Consider the following 19,129-nt stretch of genomic DNA (forward strand, 5'->3'; position numbering starts at 1 on the left):
AGCCAGGAACAACTAAATGGAGTTCAGTGCTTTACCTTGTTGCGTGTAGCATTAAAAGGACAACCAGAAAATGGCAAACAACCAGGCAGTGAGACACCAAGGAGCCAAGCTAATACACCTGATAACCCAAGAACACTGTAAGTGATCACCTGGACAATTACTAACAGAGAGAAACAAAAACACGGCTCAGAAAGAGAATGCGAGGGGGGCTTTTTCCTTATATTTTCCTAAAGCGTTAATCAAGTACATCCCACATTTGAATTTTCTAGTCTTTTTATTCACTTTTATTAGATGTTCAGTTCTTTACTTGAAATAAATTTCAAGCAAGATAATATCGCACATTAACACAAAAGCAGTCTCTGTCCTTTTGCGTAAGGCCTTGCTGGAATGATTAAGCCTGCATGTATATTCATCCTTGCTTACAGGGTGGGTTCTTATGAGTATCAGCTCATTTTTGCTGAAGTCCACAAGAATATGAAATCTGGAGCTGGTCATGAAGACAGCTATTCAAAGTGTGACTGGACTGCATCTTGTTCCTGATGGGAACCTAGTGAGAGACATTTATTACCCTCCAGACCAAGAAGGAGCTCCTTATCTATTTCAAGAGAAGCTATTCAGTTCTGAACAGCACAGAATTTCTGTGAAGATAATTGGCCTTTCTAAAACAAAAGGAAAAAATACGAAAGAAATTTGCAAGGTGATGCAATGCACAAGTGCACTTGTACTACTATTAGCATAATATGTAATTGAAATTTATATAAATGCATATGTCTGATCCTGTAATAAAAATAATCTTCTCTTTTACATTGAGGACCATGTTAATGAAAGGCAAAACATAGCAACCCTGGCAGGTAAATTACCCGGTCCCATGTGTCATCGAGTATCACCTCCCATTTAGTGTTCTATAAAAGCCATTACCCAGCAGTGACCACAGTGGTAAGGCAGCTTTCTATCCATCCCTTCCTTACTGAAATAAGCACGGCCTCATGGAGCAGCTTGGGAGATTCATTCAATCAGATGCCAAAGGTACGTGACTAGGTATATTAGAGTACTTTAGAGCTTTGTTGTCATCCTGTCCAAAAGTAGCAGTAGTGTACCTTTTCAAGATACAAAGAAGAAGGGAGAGCTCAAAAAAGCTTGTAGAAAATAATTTGTATGCTTACTTAAGAAAATAAAAAAGTCTTTAGCTATTGGTCCTCTGTGTATTTAGAATAAAGCTAATACAGTTTTAACTAGGCAATTCCTTCTCTGAATAATACCACACTTGAATGATCTTTAGATTAAGGCAAAGAGGAAATCAGAAATCTATCTAGACTAACTAACCCTAGCAGAGAGGCCATACAACCTTCCCAAAATAACTTCTTTCAGGTAAAAGCTCTGGATGAAGACAAGTGATCTTTTAAAAAGCCTTTTTTTAAAGTGTATTAGTGAAAATCCAATCACAATTAAACATCAGGACTACAAAACCAAAAGTGTTGTACCTTATTTCCCCTACGGCTTAGCTTCCAGTTCTTCCCACTCAGTCCTGTTATATCTTTTTCTCCACTAGATCAAGGAGCCTATTCTTATTATCTATCAGTTACTGTGCAAGCAGTTATAGATGGTTAGCAGTTGCCTGATGGCTGAAGTGAAAAAACCCTTTAAATCCAATTTATAACATTAACATTAAAGACACTGTGAATTTATGAAGAGATAATTTCTGAATGTCCCTATTACTACGTGAATTTCTATTTTAATTTCTGTAAGCCCATAACAGTATGCCCATGTATCCCTGGTTATACATGCAGGGAAGTAATTTCTTCTTTAACAACATTTACTGGGAAATTAGGTTTATCTGTCTAACCTTGATGGCTCTCAGGGCTTTTCCATTAATCAATGTTTCCTGAGGCAAAGCACCTGCAGCCCATCCTGAACATACAAGCTACAGTACTAGTTCTTACATGCAGGTCCTATATTTGGTTCCTAATATGTCATTTGCTCCTGAAGCTGGATTCCTCTAAGTCCTTACTTTTTTACTTATCCATTCTCTACTCTCCAAATCTGCTATAAAAATTTGATTTATTGATATGTTTGACTGTTTTTTTTTTCAAGTAGCTACATTAAATGTACTTTGTATTGCTACTAAAAGAACATTGTGCTCTAAAGCACTTATTGTCTTATGTGTCTAAGTCCTTACAAGGCCTTACTGTCTATCTAGCAGCAACTTGGATACTCTAACTCTCTTACAGCTAGTTCGGCTATGTTGGTTACACAACCTTAGGCCAGGTACACACAGCCTAAGTGTTGCACAGCATAGGATGTGACAACCCATCCTTAAAGGGAAGGAAGGATTAATCATTTATGATCTCATGCCCATCCATTATTGTGGTGTATTATTTTACTATTTGCTAACTAAGACCTGGAATAACCATTCTATTACTAATAATACATCACTGGAATGTATCTATTCCTCATAAACAGAGCAAATCACAAATCAATGGCTATTCCCAATTTACATATTTGATACTATTTTCCAATGTACCCCATGTGAGCAATTTCACACCAGAAGTTTACCATTTCACCCCTACTTGGCATAACTAACAATAGTTTTTCTTAATTTTTTTTTTTTTTAATAATAGCATTTTCTAAATAAATCGGGAAGTAGGGTGAGGATTCCTTAAGATGCTGACAAAGTGGTGCTAATTCCTCTGGTGAGAAACCAGAATAACTAAAGCAGCAACATGCTATTGTTAGATAATCTTAAGCATTAAAGCAAAACTTTTGCAATCAGGTGAAACATCATTTCTACTTCCTACTATTTACTGTACTAGCTATGCACAAGAGCTGAAATAGGTTTAGTTACATGTTTGCATAGATTCAAAGTTGCACTTCTGCTGATTAAGGTAAACAGTGTTTTATGATGGCACTGGAGTTTTATGTAGGGACATGCTATCATTCTTGTACCTAGCACAGTGCATACAGGAGAAATAAACACACATGGCACTATGCTTGGAGAAAAGGATCTGACCTGCCTGTGGTCTCTTGTTGGAGTCTATAGGCAGCAGATGCAGACATGTTAGAAATGTAGTTCTCTCTGCTCCTTTTTGGGGAACATGCAAAGAATTCGCCCCACTGCCCATGTGCTGGTGAGAGAGAAAATCAGAAATCCACTCCATTCCAGCATGATGTACAAAACCACACACTGCTGAACAGATTTGCAGTGGGCTCCAATAGTCACTAGAGCTAGGAGAGAAACTTTTGAACAGTTTTGTAGCAGAAAACTGATGATAAAACAGATTCATAGTAAATTATGTAATATTGATCAAAGTTCTTACACAGACCTTAAAAGAACAACATAAAGTAAATTCTTTCCCTTCAGAAACATTTTGAAACCCGGCACCATCTGGGATTTCATTATCATGGTCCAGAGACTGTGGACCAAAGAAACACCCCTGAGTACTGATTTGGTCCCAATGTGGCTTTGGCAGATGACTCTTATATCCCTTTGTTCCTTTGCCTGACTGTAATAGCCTCAAGTAAGTCAGTCTTTAAAAGGCTATATTGTCTTCCTACTACACTATCAAACCTAATTTTTGGTTAAAAAAAGAAGGGAAGCATTTAATTGATGTTAAACACTGATTTAAATAATATATTTTCAGATATTAATAACTGTCTCACATACTTTCTTTGATTTACTGTTCTTATGGATTTACTTAATGTCAAAATAAAGTAGCGGATAGCGATCCGTAAAAGAAGCACTTTGCAAAGAGAGTGACCCAATTATGACAAGGTACAAAAAAGGTCTCATGAAGTTTCCCTCATTTGGGTATTTTGGGAGAGAAAATGTTTTTAAATCCATGTCCAAAAGATTATTCAGCATAAAGCATAAGAAAGTTCCAGGTACTGATAACATTCATTACTGTTATAGCCCTTAAACTTAGATTTAAAAACTGTTTGGCTTGGTTTATTTTAATATCCGTTTATAGAAAACATGAGGCAAATGAAAACTAAACCCATCCCATTTCAAAGGTATGGAATCAGACAAGTATGAAACTAAGAAAATGAGATTAGATATTCTTTGGAACCTGTAACCTTCCAAGTCTTATTCTGAAATTTTTAATAGTGAAAGAGTGAAATTCCCTTTTATAGCATTCACATAATTCATTTTTAACCTTGTTTGTCGGAGCATGTTTGAAGGACCAGTCCTTTATTGGGTTGTTACTGCAAAAATAAGATGTTTAATTTTTCACATTAGGTTCACAGCAACATATGGTTTTAGATCCCTGAGGTATGTCAAAATCCAGTTTTTCCCCCAGAAGTGGAACTACTCTTTTAAATTAAAGTGCTTAAACATTTGTGGGCTTGAAATACTGCAAGATATAGTTTGTACTCAGGGCAGCACTGAGCTCATCTCTTAGCACACAACTCTTCCATCCTCAGAAACAAGTTCTCCACTTAAAGAGAGAATTTACAATTAAAGGGAAATTTTACATCTGCTTTTCAGCATCAGAATTATGTGGATTCCTTTCTTAAGTGACGGTTAAATGGTGTTTTTTAAAAATGTTTTCCCTTTGTTCCATATTCAGGAATATTGGAAAAGATACGGTTGTGTTTAATAAAGAAACTGCTGCCACATTTGGAAGACAGAAGGAGGTATCATGAGGAGTTTGTCTCATCCACTTCATTTCATGGCGTGCATAACGTTGTCCACACGCAGAGCAAGGCTCGCAGAGTGCTGTGGCTGCTGATAGTTGCAGGCTGCCTTGCCACTGTCATTTGGCAGATCTGCAGTCGCTTCATCTACTACTTCAGCTGGCCAACCACAAGTACAGTGGTGGTTCAGTACGTGGAAAACATCAAGTTCCCCTCTGTGACCTTTTGCAACTTGAACAGGTAAAAATGAGGTCTGTTGTTTGCTCTTGAGCCACAACACATCTTTATCTGAAAGCAGTCGGGTTCCACAGCTTGTTTGGACAAATCACATAAACCAAGGGAAACATGGCTATGAGGGGCATGTCTTCCACACCACCACATGATACTTAAATGAAGATGAGAATATGAGAATAAAGAAAGGGAGGTTGCTTTTATAATCTTCCCCTTCATTCAGATGACAGGATTTTTAAGTTTCACAGCAGAAGTTGATATAGAAAAACTCCTCTGGTGGTAGTGTTCTATGTAGAAGTGTTGCTTTTACAGTGTAACTAAGGGACAGTCATCAGCCACACCCAAGTTAAAAATAAAAGACAAGATTAGCTGATGATTTTAAATAGACACCTCATGCAAAGATAAAAATCTTAGGTAAAACAGATACTCTTTTTTCAGAGGTGCTCAACCTTTACAGCTCCAGCTGATGTCTGTGGTTTCTGCAGGAGGAAAGCATTTGGGTTGTTTGGAAGTCATGTGTCTAAGCAAGAACTTCACTCCAGATTTCTACATTTGAAGACAGTGGCCAACTGCCAATTCAGTGCAGCCACTTCAAAAATAACGTAGTAAAACCACAGCCTGATTTTTAGAGCAAATACGTAATTCAGGAACAGTTTTAGAAGCACAGAAATTTTATCCACCTTTTTTTTTCCTCAAAAAATAGTAAGTTTTCTTAGTTTCTACCTTTTGCTGGCAGAATTAGCCAGAAGTCCAAGTCATTCTGCCTCCCTATGCCACCTTCCCATTACCTGCATAAAGCCACCCTGTGTTATACCTCACAATATACACTGCAGATGGAAGTACCTCTGGTTGCAGTGGGCTGGCTGTTACAAATGTGCCTTGCTTCTTGTAACCATAGCAGCAGCACATTGTAAGGAGTCAGCTACTGAGCATGGCTTTTTTCCACCTTTGTAAAAATTTCCTGCTATATCCATCTGCCATTCATGCTGTGCTTATCCTCCCCTCCAGTTTTTAGTAAGTAGGAGTTTTTTGTTAGCATGACAAAGAGGCACAGAACTCCCTCTGTCTTTATTTTTTGACTCAAATTCAGTTGTGAAGAGCTGATCCTATTAATCTTCCTTAAACTGGGGCATTAGAGCTACTACACAAATACATTATATTAATACATTTTTTAAAATAAGATAAAATGTCAATGCTAAAGAACATGGCATAGTTTCATTTGTGCTTATTCTCTTTTCAAAATTATAATTTCTGTAAAGCCTTACTTTACTTCAATAAAGAACTTCAATGCTGTGCACAAGGAAAGCACCACCAAAGTCTCATCATGTTTTTGAGACTTTTCTAGTGGATTCAAAGAGTAAGGCTCATGCTTGATTTAAGCCACTGTGCCACCAGCTCATGGGAAGGTAGACTGTCTCTACACTGGGGTGTAGTGCCTTAGTAAAGCAGGTACATAGATTATTGCAGATGCACTTAAGAGCTCAATTTTCCAAATTAATTAAGACAGCTTTTTTTGAAAGAGATAGCTCCTCTCAGCTAGTTTCCCATTTATAAATGCAATTGTTCAGCTTGTCATGAGTTCTACAAATCTGCTTGTTGGCTTATGTGAATTGTTAATCTATGCAGGGGATTTGGTTTTTAATTTTGAATACCACATACAACATAAATGTTTCCTGAATGACTGGCCAGAATAACCATTGGAAGATGTCCATTTTGTTTCCAGGTATGGAAGATACATTCCTAGAGATAGACACTATATTGTTTATCCATGTTCTAGGAATCAAACTGCAACCTGCTGGGCAAGAATCACTTATAGTTTGCGAGCAGACAAAAAATTGTGTCACAGTTTTGTCAAGAGCAGCCTTGAGATCAGTCCTATAACTGCAGAATTCCAAGCAATTCTTTCTCCTTCTCACTGACAGGTTTCAAGCTCATGCAGTGAGCAACCTGAAAGTAATTTTTTTAGTTTGGAACATTGTATCTGCAATACTCAAAAAATTTGCTATGGAAGATAAATATTCCCAGGAGTTAAATGATTTCCTTCTTGGGAACCAGAACTTCAGCATCAAAGAGTTTACAAGGAAAAATGGGTTTTATCTGAACAGCAGCACATTGCTAGAATGTGATTTTTTTGGAAAGCCATGTTACCCACAGGTAAATATGTTTATTTCATTAAAACAGTAGCATGGAGAGGAAGGGGATATATTCTTACACTCAACATAAGACATCTAGTTCTTCCAGCTACTCCCCCTTTGTTCCCTTATAGTCAGACAATAGAGAACAAAAGTCCTACTCTAAATTACCCCGAGGGCCTCGATTCTCCCACTGACTGCACAGGCAGCCTGCTGGACTCTCTGAGCTCTAAGATGGGATTTCAGTTTAAATTGCTCTCTGCCTAATGCCACTTCTGCACAGACAGCAGCCTTTGAAAGCTGTCATACCTCCAGGCTGTATCTAACAACCTTTCCCAGCCTGTAATGAAGGACAGTTTGAACAAAGTTTTTTCATAGCTTTGTTCTTGAGGTCAAGAATACAGATAGCCAGGGTAACTATATGCAGAGTCCACAGGAATTTTAAATATCGCAATGAAAATACCCCATCTTTGGGAATTTTGGACAACAGCCAAAAAATATGATCATCCCATTCTTATGTTGATTCTTCCGTTAAGGAATTTCCAACTTAAACAGAAAATGTGAGCCAAAAAGTTAGTTCTATATTCTTTCAGTTTAATCTAACCTTTAGATATGCTGTAGTTTCTAAAATCAGACATTAGAGTCTGAAATTAGGCATCAGAGACTTCTCTTAACTGGAAGACACTAGTGCTAATAACTAAACCTAAAGCAATGAGATGCAGTCATATTAAATTATGAGGCGTTTTCAGGAAAAAATGCAAATATTGTATTTTCATATGTAACATGACAATTAGTTTTGAAACAGTCTTCACTAAGCAGCTAATGGAAAAAATTAAAAAGTTATTTTTGAATATATAATTTCTACATAATGTAACAGGTATAGAAATAACACAGGACCTCATTAAATTATTCTGAGCAGCTCATAAGTATTAATAAAAAATGCAAAATTTCTCCTTTAAACTTTACTTTCTATAGAAAGGACTGAAATACTTTTGAATATTTCCATTAATTACCACTTTTCTGATTGTAATATTGAGCACTTTGTGGGGGGGAAAATAAAACAACCAAAATAATCCAACAACCCTAGTAGTTCCTCTCTTGCATTGTAATTATTAAGGAAACTTCAATGCTCTTTGTTTCATTTCACTCTTCCCTGTTTTCCTTTATTGAAGGATTTTGAACATGTTTTCACCGAATATGGAAACTGCTTTACTTTTAATCACAATGATCTCTCCGCAAAAAGAGTGAGTTTGTCTGGAAGAGGCTTACATTTGCTTTTTGATGTCCAGCAGGTACAGCTATCCTCAGGATTATAACAACAAATCATGTAGTAACTTATAAATTAGTGGAGGAGTTTTTTTCTTTGGTTTGGGATTTTTGTTTGATTGGGTTTACCCAGACCTTCAGAATTTCATGCACAAAATTCTAAATCAAGACTATTTCCAAGTGAGAGAGTATTTTAAAGGAAGGACCCAAATAGAGATTTAAAAAACCAGAATTATTATTGACTCTGTCCCCAGCTAAGGGGTGGGGGGAAGGTTGTGAGTGAGCATATACATGCACTGTCCACCTACAACTGAAACACGTCATCAGAAGAGTGATTTAATTTTATACAAGCAGTTCATTTAATAAAAGGCCCAGTAGCAAAGGTCACCTGGTGCCACTTTCTAAGTAGCACTAAATTTTAGTTACAGCAGCTGCAGCAGCTCAATGCCAGCCAAGACCTGGTCTTTGAACTGTAAATTATTTCTCACATTGTCTTCGACCAACAAAAAGCAGAAAACAGGGAATATCACCTTGTGAGAACAGGAAAGAAAACTAAAGATAAACAACTTAGACATTTGCTATTGTTCTCTGGAATTATGAGTCAGTAGTGAAAGGTTCTGAAGAGAATAATGGAAAGTTTGCTAAAATGTGATGGGTAGTTGCAAGTAAAAGGAACAAATATCCAAGTTATGAGTAAATGCTCATCTATGATTTCTTGCTTTTAAAATTGGGGGATGCCAAAAGGAATAAAAAGGTTAAAAGTTTATAGCAACTGGAAGGAAACCCACAGAGGGGAACAAAGGAAATTCAAGTCAGTTTGCTGCTGTACTTTCCTGTAAATTGCCAAAAATGTTACTAAATAGCATAGTACCACATTAAAAATATAGCTAAAGCTTCAGATCATAAGCAAAGCCAAAACTACCTTAAACAATTCTTTTTGTATTAGGACAAATTCACTGATGAACCTACTCTTGGTTATACTGATGCTGGAGTAACTTTTATTATCCATTCACCCCAAGAGCTTCCACGCTTTGATGGTTTAGGTTTATTGACACCAGTGGGGATGCATGCACGGGTCGCAATCCGCCAGCTGAAGGTAAGGATTTTGTCCATGACCTGGAAGTAGTGTTTTTTACTGTCTCTAATTCTCTTCTGAAGCACTGACAATGAATTAGACATTTTGGAATGCATAATATTTATTATGCCTTAGAGACTCCAAAAAATAACATTTCCTCCAGACACAAACAAAATTACTGCTCTTTTGGGGAGGGTATCACTGGTTTACCTAATTTGTCTCTATCAAGGCAGCCTTTCTTTCCTGTATCTTTACAGCCTCATTGACAGATAACGATAAAAGGACACCACAGCATTTCCCTATCAACATATTCTGCTACCATTAAGGGAGTCTCAGATTCCTAGTGGAATCCAAGCAGAGTGGAGTACCATTTTGCACTAGGCTTTCTGATCAGGCCCTACTTTTGCTGAGAGAGAGATGAATTTTTAATCCCAAGAGCACAAACTGTAATTAAATCACAATGTTACAGCTTATGTCTTCAACAGGCTTTCTTCAGCAATTTAAAATGTGAAAAAGCAATACCTACATTTAAAAGAGAGACCAAAAATTGATTATATCTTTTGTTATTATTACCCTACAGAAAATTATCCAAGAATACCCATGGGGAGAGTGCAAGCCTGATATAAAGCTTCAGTACCACAAGATTTATAGTACTAATGGATGTTTGTTGGAATGCAAAGCCCGGTACATACAGGACTGGTGTGGCTGTTTGCCATTCATTCTTCCAGGTATTTCTCAGGAGCATCATCATACCACACACTGATCATCTTCCTGGAAGACCTCATGTGCAGATAGAGCACTTATATGAGGGATATCTCCAGCTGAGATTAATTAAAATTCCAAGAAAACAAGCGAGATATTTGGTCAAGCCTAGACCTAGCATCTGGGTCATTGTCTCTTCTTAGGATACAGTCCAAAATATGGAAAGAAACAGTTATGCCTTAGGCATGCGAGACAGGTCTGCAGTCTTCAACCTACATTCCTAAGGAGCTGGAACTAAACCTTTAAGAAGGCATATATTTTCACATGTACCCCAGACAACTTACTTTGCAAACAGGTATTCAGCAGAAGAGCTTGCTTGAAGACAGAATCTGAGGTCCCCGACATGAGCCAATGAAAGATCCTGGCAGCAGCAAAGGCTCTACAAAAGCCAAAAAGCTCTATGGAGCCTTCTAATCAGCCTCAAATGTGGAGCACCAGGTGCATGCTGTAATAATCCCCTCAAATATCCAAGCTTCTTAATCACTCTAGAAATGTAAAGCAGTAACACCGAGCCCTCACACCTTTTCAGCATTAAATGTAACAAAAGTATTGTCACCTAAAGCAAGAGCTGGAACCCAAATCTCTGGCTTTTGCACCTCTTTTTTCACAACTACTGGGCAAGAAAGCCTGCACTTTCTGACTCATTGTATTTTTTAAATATGTTCAAGCAAGGTAGAATGTTCTTAATAAAGCAGACCCATTAATGTGTAAGCTCTAGCCTGTTTGTTTCAGACCCCCTGGGAAAGGAGGTTGGCAGTCTTCTGCAAACTGCCAGGGAAAGGGGGTTGCCAAGGCAATTAAGTCTGGGTCCTCCATGCCTGGGGTGACAGTTTTATACAAGGACAGTTAGCTGAAGGAGGGCAATGCCTTCTGGAATTAAGTGTTCTAAACTGCTACATAACATTTCCATGTGAGGGAAAAAAAATTTAAAAATGGGATGAAACTGAGGCCATCTGAAATCTGAAAATTTTGCTCTACCTCAGGATACTATCTTACCCCTTAGATCTCCAAACAACTCTTGCATGAAGTTCAAAATTTCTGCAGAAACACATGGAATGTAATCATATATCAAATTTACCTTACTTTGTTTTTTTTTTTTATCATTTCCACTAGGAAAAGCAGAAAATCCTGTCTTTAGCAAGCTAACACAAAGAGTGAGCCACAAGCTTAAAGGCAGTTCTGGCTGGTACACAATGAAGATGCTTGCTCCAACAGCAGCCTCCTGGCTTGGTCTGTTGTGTCTCTTCACTCTGTACCACTTCTGGTGTTTGCAACTGCACTGTGCCCAACTGAATTGATTTCTCAGTTGTGTAATCATTAACGTGGAGTTGTGAGCAGGCTTTGATGACATTACATTTCAGTTTAGTACAAACAGAGCTAAGGGTTAGATGGTTAATTTAGGCTCCTAAACCTTTTTATTTATTTTTAGGAAATGGAACAGAATGTGACTTGCTGAAGTTTTACAAATGTGTTTATCCAGCAGTCTGTAAGTAATAACTTCATATTCATGTTTTCTAAACTGGTTCCAAACAGTAGACAAAAATAAACCAAAATACTGAAAGTAATCTGAAATGGAGTACATCCCAGTTCATTTAATATTCTGAAGACAGAGTCCAGACAGAGCATGAAATATATGTCCAATAAAAAACAAAGAAACAAACCACACAAAAAAATACTCCAAAAAATAAGTGTGTGTATATATATATATATATATATATATATATATATATGTATATATAAAAAAACTAATAGAAGAATTCATTTTAGCAATCAGAAATGGTTTAAAGTGGAAGAATATTCAACTAATCTGTTTTCAGTTACCAAGCCTCTGGCTAGCATTTTCACATCTTCATGGTATCATCCTTCTAGATCCAATGTTGTATTCTCTGTGCAAAGAAGGGTGAACAGCACAGTAATAACAGGTTTGTTAACTGGTAAAAATATAATTCACTGGACTTTAAGGTTTTATCTTTTTAAAAGTAAAGTTAATTACAAATTTTGAAAGCACTCCAAATGCAATTCTTTTCCATAAATAAATAATCTGCACACCGTGGATATGTGTCACTTACAACAGACTTTCTGGAAAATACTTTAAAAGGTAATCTGAGAAGTAACTTTTCATGAACTTCAGAAAGTTTTCTTTTTAATTGCTTGGTTTCTATTGTGTAATGTGACTCTCTCTGAGTGATTAGTAGACTCAGAAGTTGGTGGTGGGGGACTGTTTTGATTAGGTGTGTGCAACATTCAAGCCAGATCTACTACTGTGAACATTTCCCATTTTTTTTCCTGTGGCTATTTTGAAATGGATTCTACTAAGTTCACATTCTTATCTAACCACAATCTTTGAAAGCCTGTCATCAGGGAAGATGTATATTATTTTACTTAATAGATATTCAGAGACTGAATTTCAAAGAAACCACAGAGCACTAAGCAAAAATGACCCTAAAGTCCTATGAAGGATGGATAGGATTCAGAGCTGGACCCCAGAAGGTCTGTAGGTATATGGTCCCCAGGATCCCATGTTAGGGGCTGACTCTCCTCTGACAGTGTACGAGAGGTACATCATCTGATAACAAAATCTCAAGTAAGAGCACACTTATCCAATATCTGCAGGACCTACTAAGAGCATTTATTTTAGGAACTCTAAAGGCTGTCAATCGAGAATTAAATCCACAACCCCAGCACCCCTGAAGAATATTTCAAATCATCAGCTAACAAGCTGAGATATCTCCTCCTCTGTGCTTTGCAAAAGTGACAAGCCCGCAAGCAGAATGAACAGACACATCCTCTGCCACCACACAAACAGGACAAATAGAGCATCACAAGCAGGACATTACAGTACTCATCTCAGAGTGATGGCTTATGATTTAGGAAACATTTATGCCTTACAATTTTTCATCTACATTGTTTTTCTCTAGCTTTCTCAGATTTCTGTAATGATTACTTTCTGTTAGAGCCTTGTTAGGAGAATGGCTCCCCACTTTCACGAGCACCCAGACCTGAAGAATTTTATGGCTTCTCTTTGGTATTCGAAGAGACAAAGCTTTCCCTAAGCCTTCTTAGCTGTCCTGAGCCCAATTACCAAATGGAAGGCAGGGATTAAGGTAGAGTGAACTTAGTTTACCAAGGTCTTTATATAGTTATCAGATGATAGCAAATTAGAATTGGAATTGCTCTGAAAGATGTTTAAGATAGCACAGAACATGGAAAGTCTTTTGTTGTTCTTTTGCTTAACAGTGGGTGAGAAATAATAAGCACATAAAGCCCCAATGAATGCAGAAAGACTTAGAAGTGCTATATTTCTTTGGAAAAAGTGAGAAAAATATCTCAACCCTTATTATCGTGAACCAGTTTCCCAAAGGACAATTGCAAATACTTCTTTGCTCCTTCAAAACTGACTAAGTATCCACTTTTTTGGGGATAATTAACCCACACATTAAAGACAGTTAAAAGTAGTTTATAAAGTATTTTTTAAAAAGTTTTTAAACTGTGTGCGTTTTTAGAAATATGATATAAATTATTTCTTCTGAAATTTCAGATGATATAGAGATAAAAGGATTATGTACAGTAGGAACACACAATTCCACTTGCCCTGCCCCATGTGAAGAAACAGATTATCCTACCACTGTCACCTATTCAAACTTGGGAGGAGAAAAAGCCATAAAATATTTTTCTACAAAACTGAAGAAAAGCCCAGAATACATCAGGTAATCTTGCTTAACACCTTGTCTAACTAAGAAATTATCAATTCCTTATAATGGTGCTAGCAGAGCGTATGATGAAAAGATGACCTTAAAAAATATTCTTACGTGCAGTATTAATAACATTGTCTGTGAGATAACATAATCTCTTGGACAAAATTGGTTAAGATTTATACAAATGCATATATATATAGATGTATGTATGTATTAGACATATAGGTACATATATGTCTATAATACACTTAGATGCATCTAAGACTGTGGATAACAAATATTAGATAATGCAATTAAAAAGTAATATTCTCAATTACCTTCTCTGTCACTGATCTCCTATAACAAAGCTTTTTGATCGCTGCTTCAATTAAGACTAAAGAAAAAGCAGGGTTATCAAACCTATTCACAGTCCATGTGAGCCATCCGTTCAAGAGAGAAGAAATCTTCACACTTCCACAAATAAGGGCAATGAGTAACACAAATAGATGCTATATAAAGTTTTTTTCCTTTCAGCTTATTCCCAAAGGAAGCTTGGTAAGCACTGAAGACCTAGGTTTTACTGTACTGGCAATGCCACAAATTTAATAATATTTTCCACTGTTAGTAGAGTTCCCTAAGACCATTTATATTATAAAAGATATTTAGAAAATCTTTGGTACAATATTAATTCTCATGAGGTAGCAGAAGAGTGAAAGGGGATGGTTGTGTGTGATTGAAAGCACTACACAGCAAAGGAAGGTAGTTCTCCACCCAATAGAAGATACCTTCTAGTGTGAAAACATCTCAACACTACTGACTACATCTTCTATCCAAGAAAAGGGGACAGGATTTACGTTATGCATAGAGCTGTGCTGCTCAGTATGCAGACTGCACTGACCTAATCTGCATACTTTTAAATTCAGTGATGCCATATATCCTTATGCTTTAATAGACCATACGTGCCTTACTGTTATGATATAATGAATTGATGCCAAACTTCCTCGCAAACACAAGCATTATATATCAAAAAATTGAATTATTGCTAGATTTTTTTTGCTAGAAAGAAATGATCTTGTTGTCAAAGAAAATTCAATACAGTTTCATACACTGAATTGCCTCTTTCTCATAGCCAGAGATGTCAGCAGTACAAATAAGTATTAAGGCAGGTGCTACCTGAACTCATAGTATATAGAACATCAAAGTATGTTTATAAACAAATGTAGAAAATTTGGTCCTTGAAGTATATGAGTTTCATTGTCTCAGTAACTTCAGTTTTCTCACTTTTGAAGCCATCAGTCTGCAGTGCTTGCATATGTTTATACATGAACAGGAACTATACAAATCAGAATAGTTGGGTTGGATGGGACCTTTAATGGTCAATTAGTCCAACTCCCCTGCAATGAGCAGGGATGTCTTCAACTACATCAGGTTGCTCAGGGCCCAACCTGACCTTGAACATTTCCAGACATGGGTCATTCACCACCTCTTGGGGCAACTTGCTCCAGTGTTTCACCACTCCTGCTGTAAAAAATGCCTTCCTTGTACCTAGTCTGAATCTACCCTCTCTTAGTTTTCAACCATTACCTCTTGTCCTACGTCTACAGGCCCTATTAAAAAGTCTGTTCCCAATGAACATTATGAAAATTAAACCTGTTGTTATATGCAAACTATATTAATCCCTTGAAGACATTTTATCTTTGTTGATTATTTTACTGTCTGTAAACATCATGCGCAACTCAGTAATTACTCAATTAAGCAAGGGAACATACAGGACATTCCCCTGTTACTGGGCCTTAACCAATAGGAATCCTGCCAACACATTAATGAGTACATATTCCAAACTATAAAACATAGAGATGTATTTATTTCTGACGATGGAAGGAGGAAAAAGTTAAATATTTATTGGATAGTTCTGCCATGACAAGGGCAGGAGCCTTACTAAGAGAAGCTAGGAAAAAAAGATTATTTTTATAAATTACTGCTGAGTTTTAGAATTATCACCCAAGGAAAGAGAAGGGATGATTTTGTATAGAAAGTACTTTATTTTCATGAAAATGGTAAATGACCTCATTGTCACAGTCAAACCAAAAACCTGTAGCTGTTAACACTTCTGAAGAATCATAGAATGCTTTGGATGGAAGGGACATTAAAGGTCATCTAGTTCCCATCCTCGTGGGCAGGGATAGCACCCTCTAGATTGGGTTGCTCAAAGCCCCTTCCAACTTGGCCTTGAACACTGCCAGGGATGGGGCATCCCCAACTTCTCTGGACAGCCTGTTACAGTGCCTCACCACCCTCACAGTGAAGACTTTCTTCCCAATATCTAATCTAAACCTACCCTCTTTCAGTTTAAAGCCATTCCCCCTTGTCCTGTCCCTATATGTCCTTGTAAAAAGTCCCTCTCCATCTTTTTTGTAAGCCCCCATTAGGTAATGGAAGACTGCTATAATTTCACTCCAGAGGCTTCTCTTCTCCAGGCTGAACAGCCACAGGTCTCTCAGCCTGCCCTCAAAGGTGAGGTGCTCCAGCCCTCTGACCATGTTCATGGCCTCCTCTGGATTTGCTCCACATCCTTCTTATAATGGGGGCCCCAGAGCTGGATGCAGCACTCCAGGTGGAGTCTCACAAGAGTGGAGTAGAGGGGCAGAATCACCTCCCTTAACCTCCTGGTCACTCTCCCTTCGATGCTGTCCAGGCTAACTCTGAGGGCTGCAGGTGCACAGTGCTCATTCATGTTGAGCTTCTCATCAATGAACATCCAAGTCCCTCCACTTAGGGCTGCTCTCATTCTATTCTCCATCCATCCCATGTTTGTGCTTGTGCTTGCCCTGACCTAGATTCAGTACTTTGCACCTGGCCTTGTTGAACTACACGAGGTTTGCACAGGCTCTCCTCTCAAGCCTGTCCAGGTCCTTGTGAATGGCATCCCTTCCCTGCAGCATGTCAGTCACACCACACAGCCTGGTGTCACTGACAAACTTGCTGAAGTTGCACTCAGTGCCACAGTCCATGTCACTAAAAAAGATGTTAAACAGCACTGGTCCAAATACTCTACTTGGACATCGACACATTGACATTAGCTGTGCAATCAGGTTTTGTGTCTGTTTTCTTCCAAAACCATTATTTTTATATTCAGTCTAGGACTTAAGCACAATCTTTCTCTAGGCAATATATAATAAAGAGGAGCTCTACACTCAATCATTACACAGGTCTTGCTCCAACTGAGATTTACCTACTCTTCCACTTTGGCAGCAGGCAAGAATATAATTAGGGAAGTGAGGCTACTAGCAGAGGGTAGAACTGAACATCCAAGTTTAGGACAAGCACTGCTCTGCACAAACATGCCCATTGAAATAACCACAATTAAATAGTATGTAATCCAGAGTGGGAGACTATACTTTGCTTGACATTTCCACTCAAGTTTCTATCAATGACCCTTAAAAAGTATGAGTCTATCCCACAGTACAGATCTAGAGCTACTTTTTCAACACAGCATGAAGATCTACTCCTGACAAAGTGCTGTTGTTACTAGGACTTTGGGTTTTTTCCTTCTCTGATGTAACCGATTTTGATAACACTCATCTAATTTTTCATTAAAAGACACCATCACTCTCCCTGAACTCAGACCATGCTGACAGATTTTGGTAAAAATGAACTGCACTCCCAACTGTCTCAAGTAAACTCTATGTATTTGTCATTAGGCAAAACCTTGTGCGCATTGAGATTAAATATCATGATTTGAGCTACAAAATAACACAGCAGCAGAAAGCCTTGACTGTCTCTGAGTTGCTTTGTAAGTGAATGTTTACTATTTATTTATTATTGATTAATAATTAATCTAAAAATAATAATTTTTTTTAAACCCTCTTTTTATAATTGTCTCTCCTCCTAAACCAAAACCTATGTGGGCTTCTGAACAAGAAGCCACAATTTTTATATTATAACAGTAATAATAATGTCTGTCTCATGGTCATTTTTGATACTGTCTCCTGTCATTCCATTAAAGAACCTGGGATACGGACAGCAGCTGAGAGTAAGAATTAAGTCTGGCACTAGTTTATGGCTGTATCACAGGCAGGACTGTAAGAATAGTGATGTTTTGGGGATTTGGAGAGGAGAGGGAGACCACGGGGATGAGAAGCAAGGGAACAGTTAAAAAGACATAGAAGTAGTAAATATTTTAAGTATCTCTTTCACAGTAGGATATCTTGTGTTGTACTTGCTTTATTTAGAATTTTCAGAAACACATTACTCTTCTTCAGTAAACATTCTTAAGAATATTAATTCTGTTTTCTTAAAGTGATGGATTATGTGTATTGAATTTAGTTACCACTTGAGTCTGGCAGGGTTTTGTTTGCTTGCTAGACTAAACCAGATGCTTTGGATGACATATGTTTATTTTCTTCTATTACAGCTGAAGTAGGTGGCCAGCTTGGATTGTTTTGTGGTGCCAGTATGATTACAATCATAGAACTGCTAGAGTATATTTTTACTAACTTCTGTTGGATGTGCATCTTTCTTCTTTTGAAAGCTCCTGAAATGCCTCAGTGGAACAATCCATCCCAGAACCAACATAAGGAAAAAAAGAGGGGAATACAAGAATGTTAGTGGATTGTAGAAGTTCAGAACTAATTGGTTTTGCAAATTCCCTTTCCTCTTAAGATACAAAGGAGACAGTAATATTTTACACTGCTCCCTTGTCTGCACTCCTTATTCTCCCTTTTATTCCCTAGAACTATTTAACTGTACTAAATAAATTTAAAGAGTGCATTTCACAGTCTCGCTTTCCTTCTCATGTAAAGAAAAAATGTAATCTTTAACTAAAATTTTACTTTAATAAATTAATCTTTTAAATAGCTTAACAAGTGATGCTGACATACAATATAATTTAGCATTCATGACCCAGTTTTTATCTTCTGTATTTTGAGTGATGAGAAATAATACACATGCCAAATTATCTCACAGAAGTTTCTTGACGACCATAAACATGGAGCATTGCTATTCTTAAAAAGCAAGTTGCTTATTAACAATTCTTCTAGTAGGTTATCACTGTAACATATTCCAGTGAAATATGGTAGCTTCATCTAGAACAATTAGGAATGTGCCTAATAGCATTAAAATTTACAGTACTAGCTGTCTCAAACACATCAAAAAAATCTCATCAGCCTGCCAGCTACTCTAGAGAACCATAGGGCATCAGAGCGGATGGCAAGTGGGCAAACATGAGTCAAGCTCAGTGTTTAATGTCATGAAAGACAATAATAAAGACTAAAGGCTTCATCTAAGTCTTACTAAATATGAGTCAGTGTAAGGACTTTGTGGCTTTGGTGCTGATTCAGGCTTCCTGAATGTTTCTT

At 37.4% G+C, this 19,129-nt stretch overlaps 1 protein-coding gene across 1 annotated transcript; it reads left to right on the plus strand.

The window, feature by feature from the left end:
- The first annotated feature begins 986 nt into the window (after positions 1 to 986).
- On the plus strand, positions 987 to 18,380 carry ASIC5 (acid sensing ion channel subunit family member 5). The gene is made up of 10 exons (XM_010411838.3): positions 987 to 1,026; positions 4,566 to 4,872; positions 6,786 to 7,017; positions 8,168 to 8,287; positions 9,208 to 9,357; positions 9,917 to 10,064; positions 11,528 to 11,584; positions 13,637 to 13,805; positions 17,474 to 17,565; positions 18,187 to 18,380. The coding sequence occupies exons 1-10, from the start codon at positions 987 to 989 to the stop codon at positions 18,378 to 18,380; spliced, it is 1,509 nt and encodes a 502-aa protein (XP_010410140.2).
- The last annotated feature ends 749 nt before the right edge of the window (positions 18,381 to 19,129 follow it).

Source organism: Corvus cornix, chromosome 4, assembly GCF_000738735.6.
Source record: "Corvus cornix cornix isolate S_Up_H32 chromosome 4, ASM73873v5, whole genome shotgun sequence".
NCBI classification, from domain to species: Eukaryota; Metazoa; Chordata; class Aves; order Passeriformes; family Corvidae; genus Corvus; species Corvus cornix.

Coding starts and splice junctions, on each gene's coding strand:
- ASIC5 (XM_010411838.3), top strand. CDS start 987: ATGGAGCAGCTTGGGAGATTCATTCAATCAGATGCCAAAG. Junction 9,358..9,916: donor TCGCAATCCGCCAGCTGAAG/GTAAGGATTTTG, acceptor ATTACCCTACAG/AAAATTATCCAAGAATACCC. Junction 17,566..18,186: donor GACTGTCTCTGAGTTGCTTT/GTAAGTGAATGT, acceptor CTTCTATTACAG/CTGAAGTAGGTGGCCAGCTT.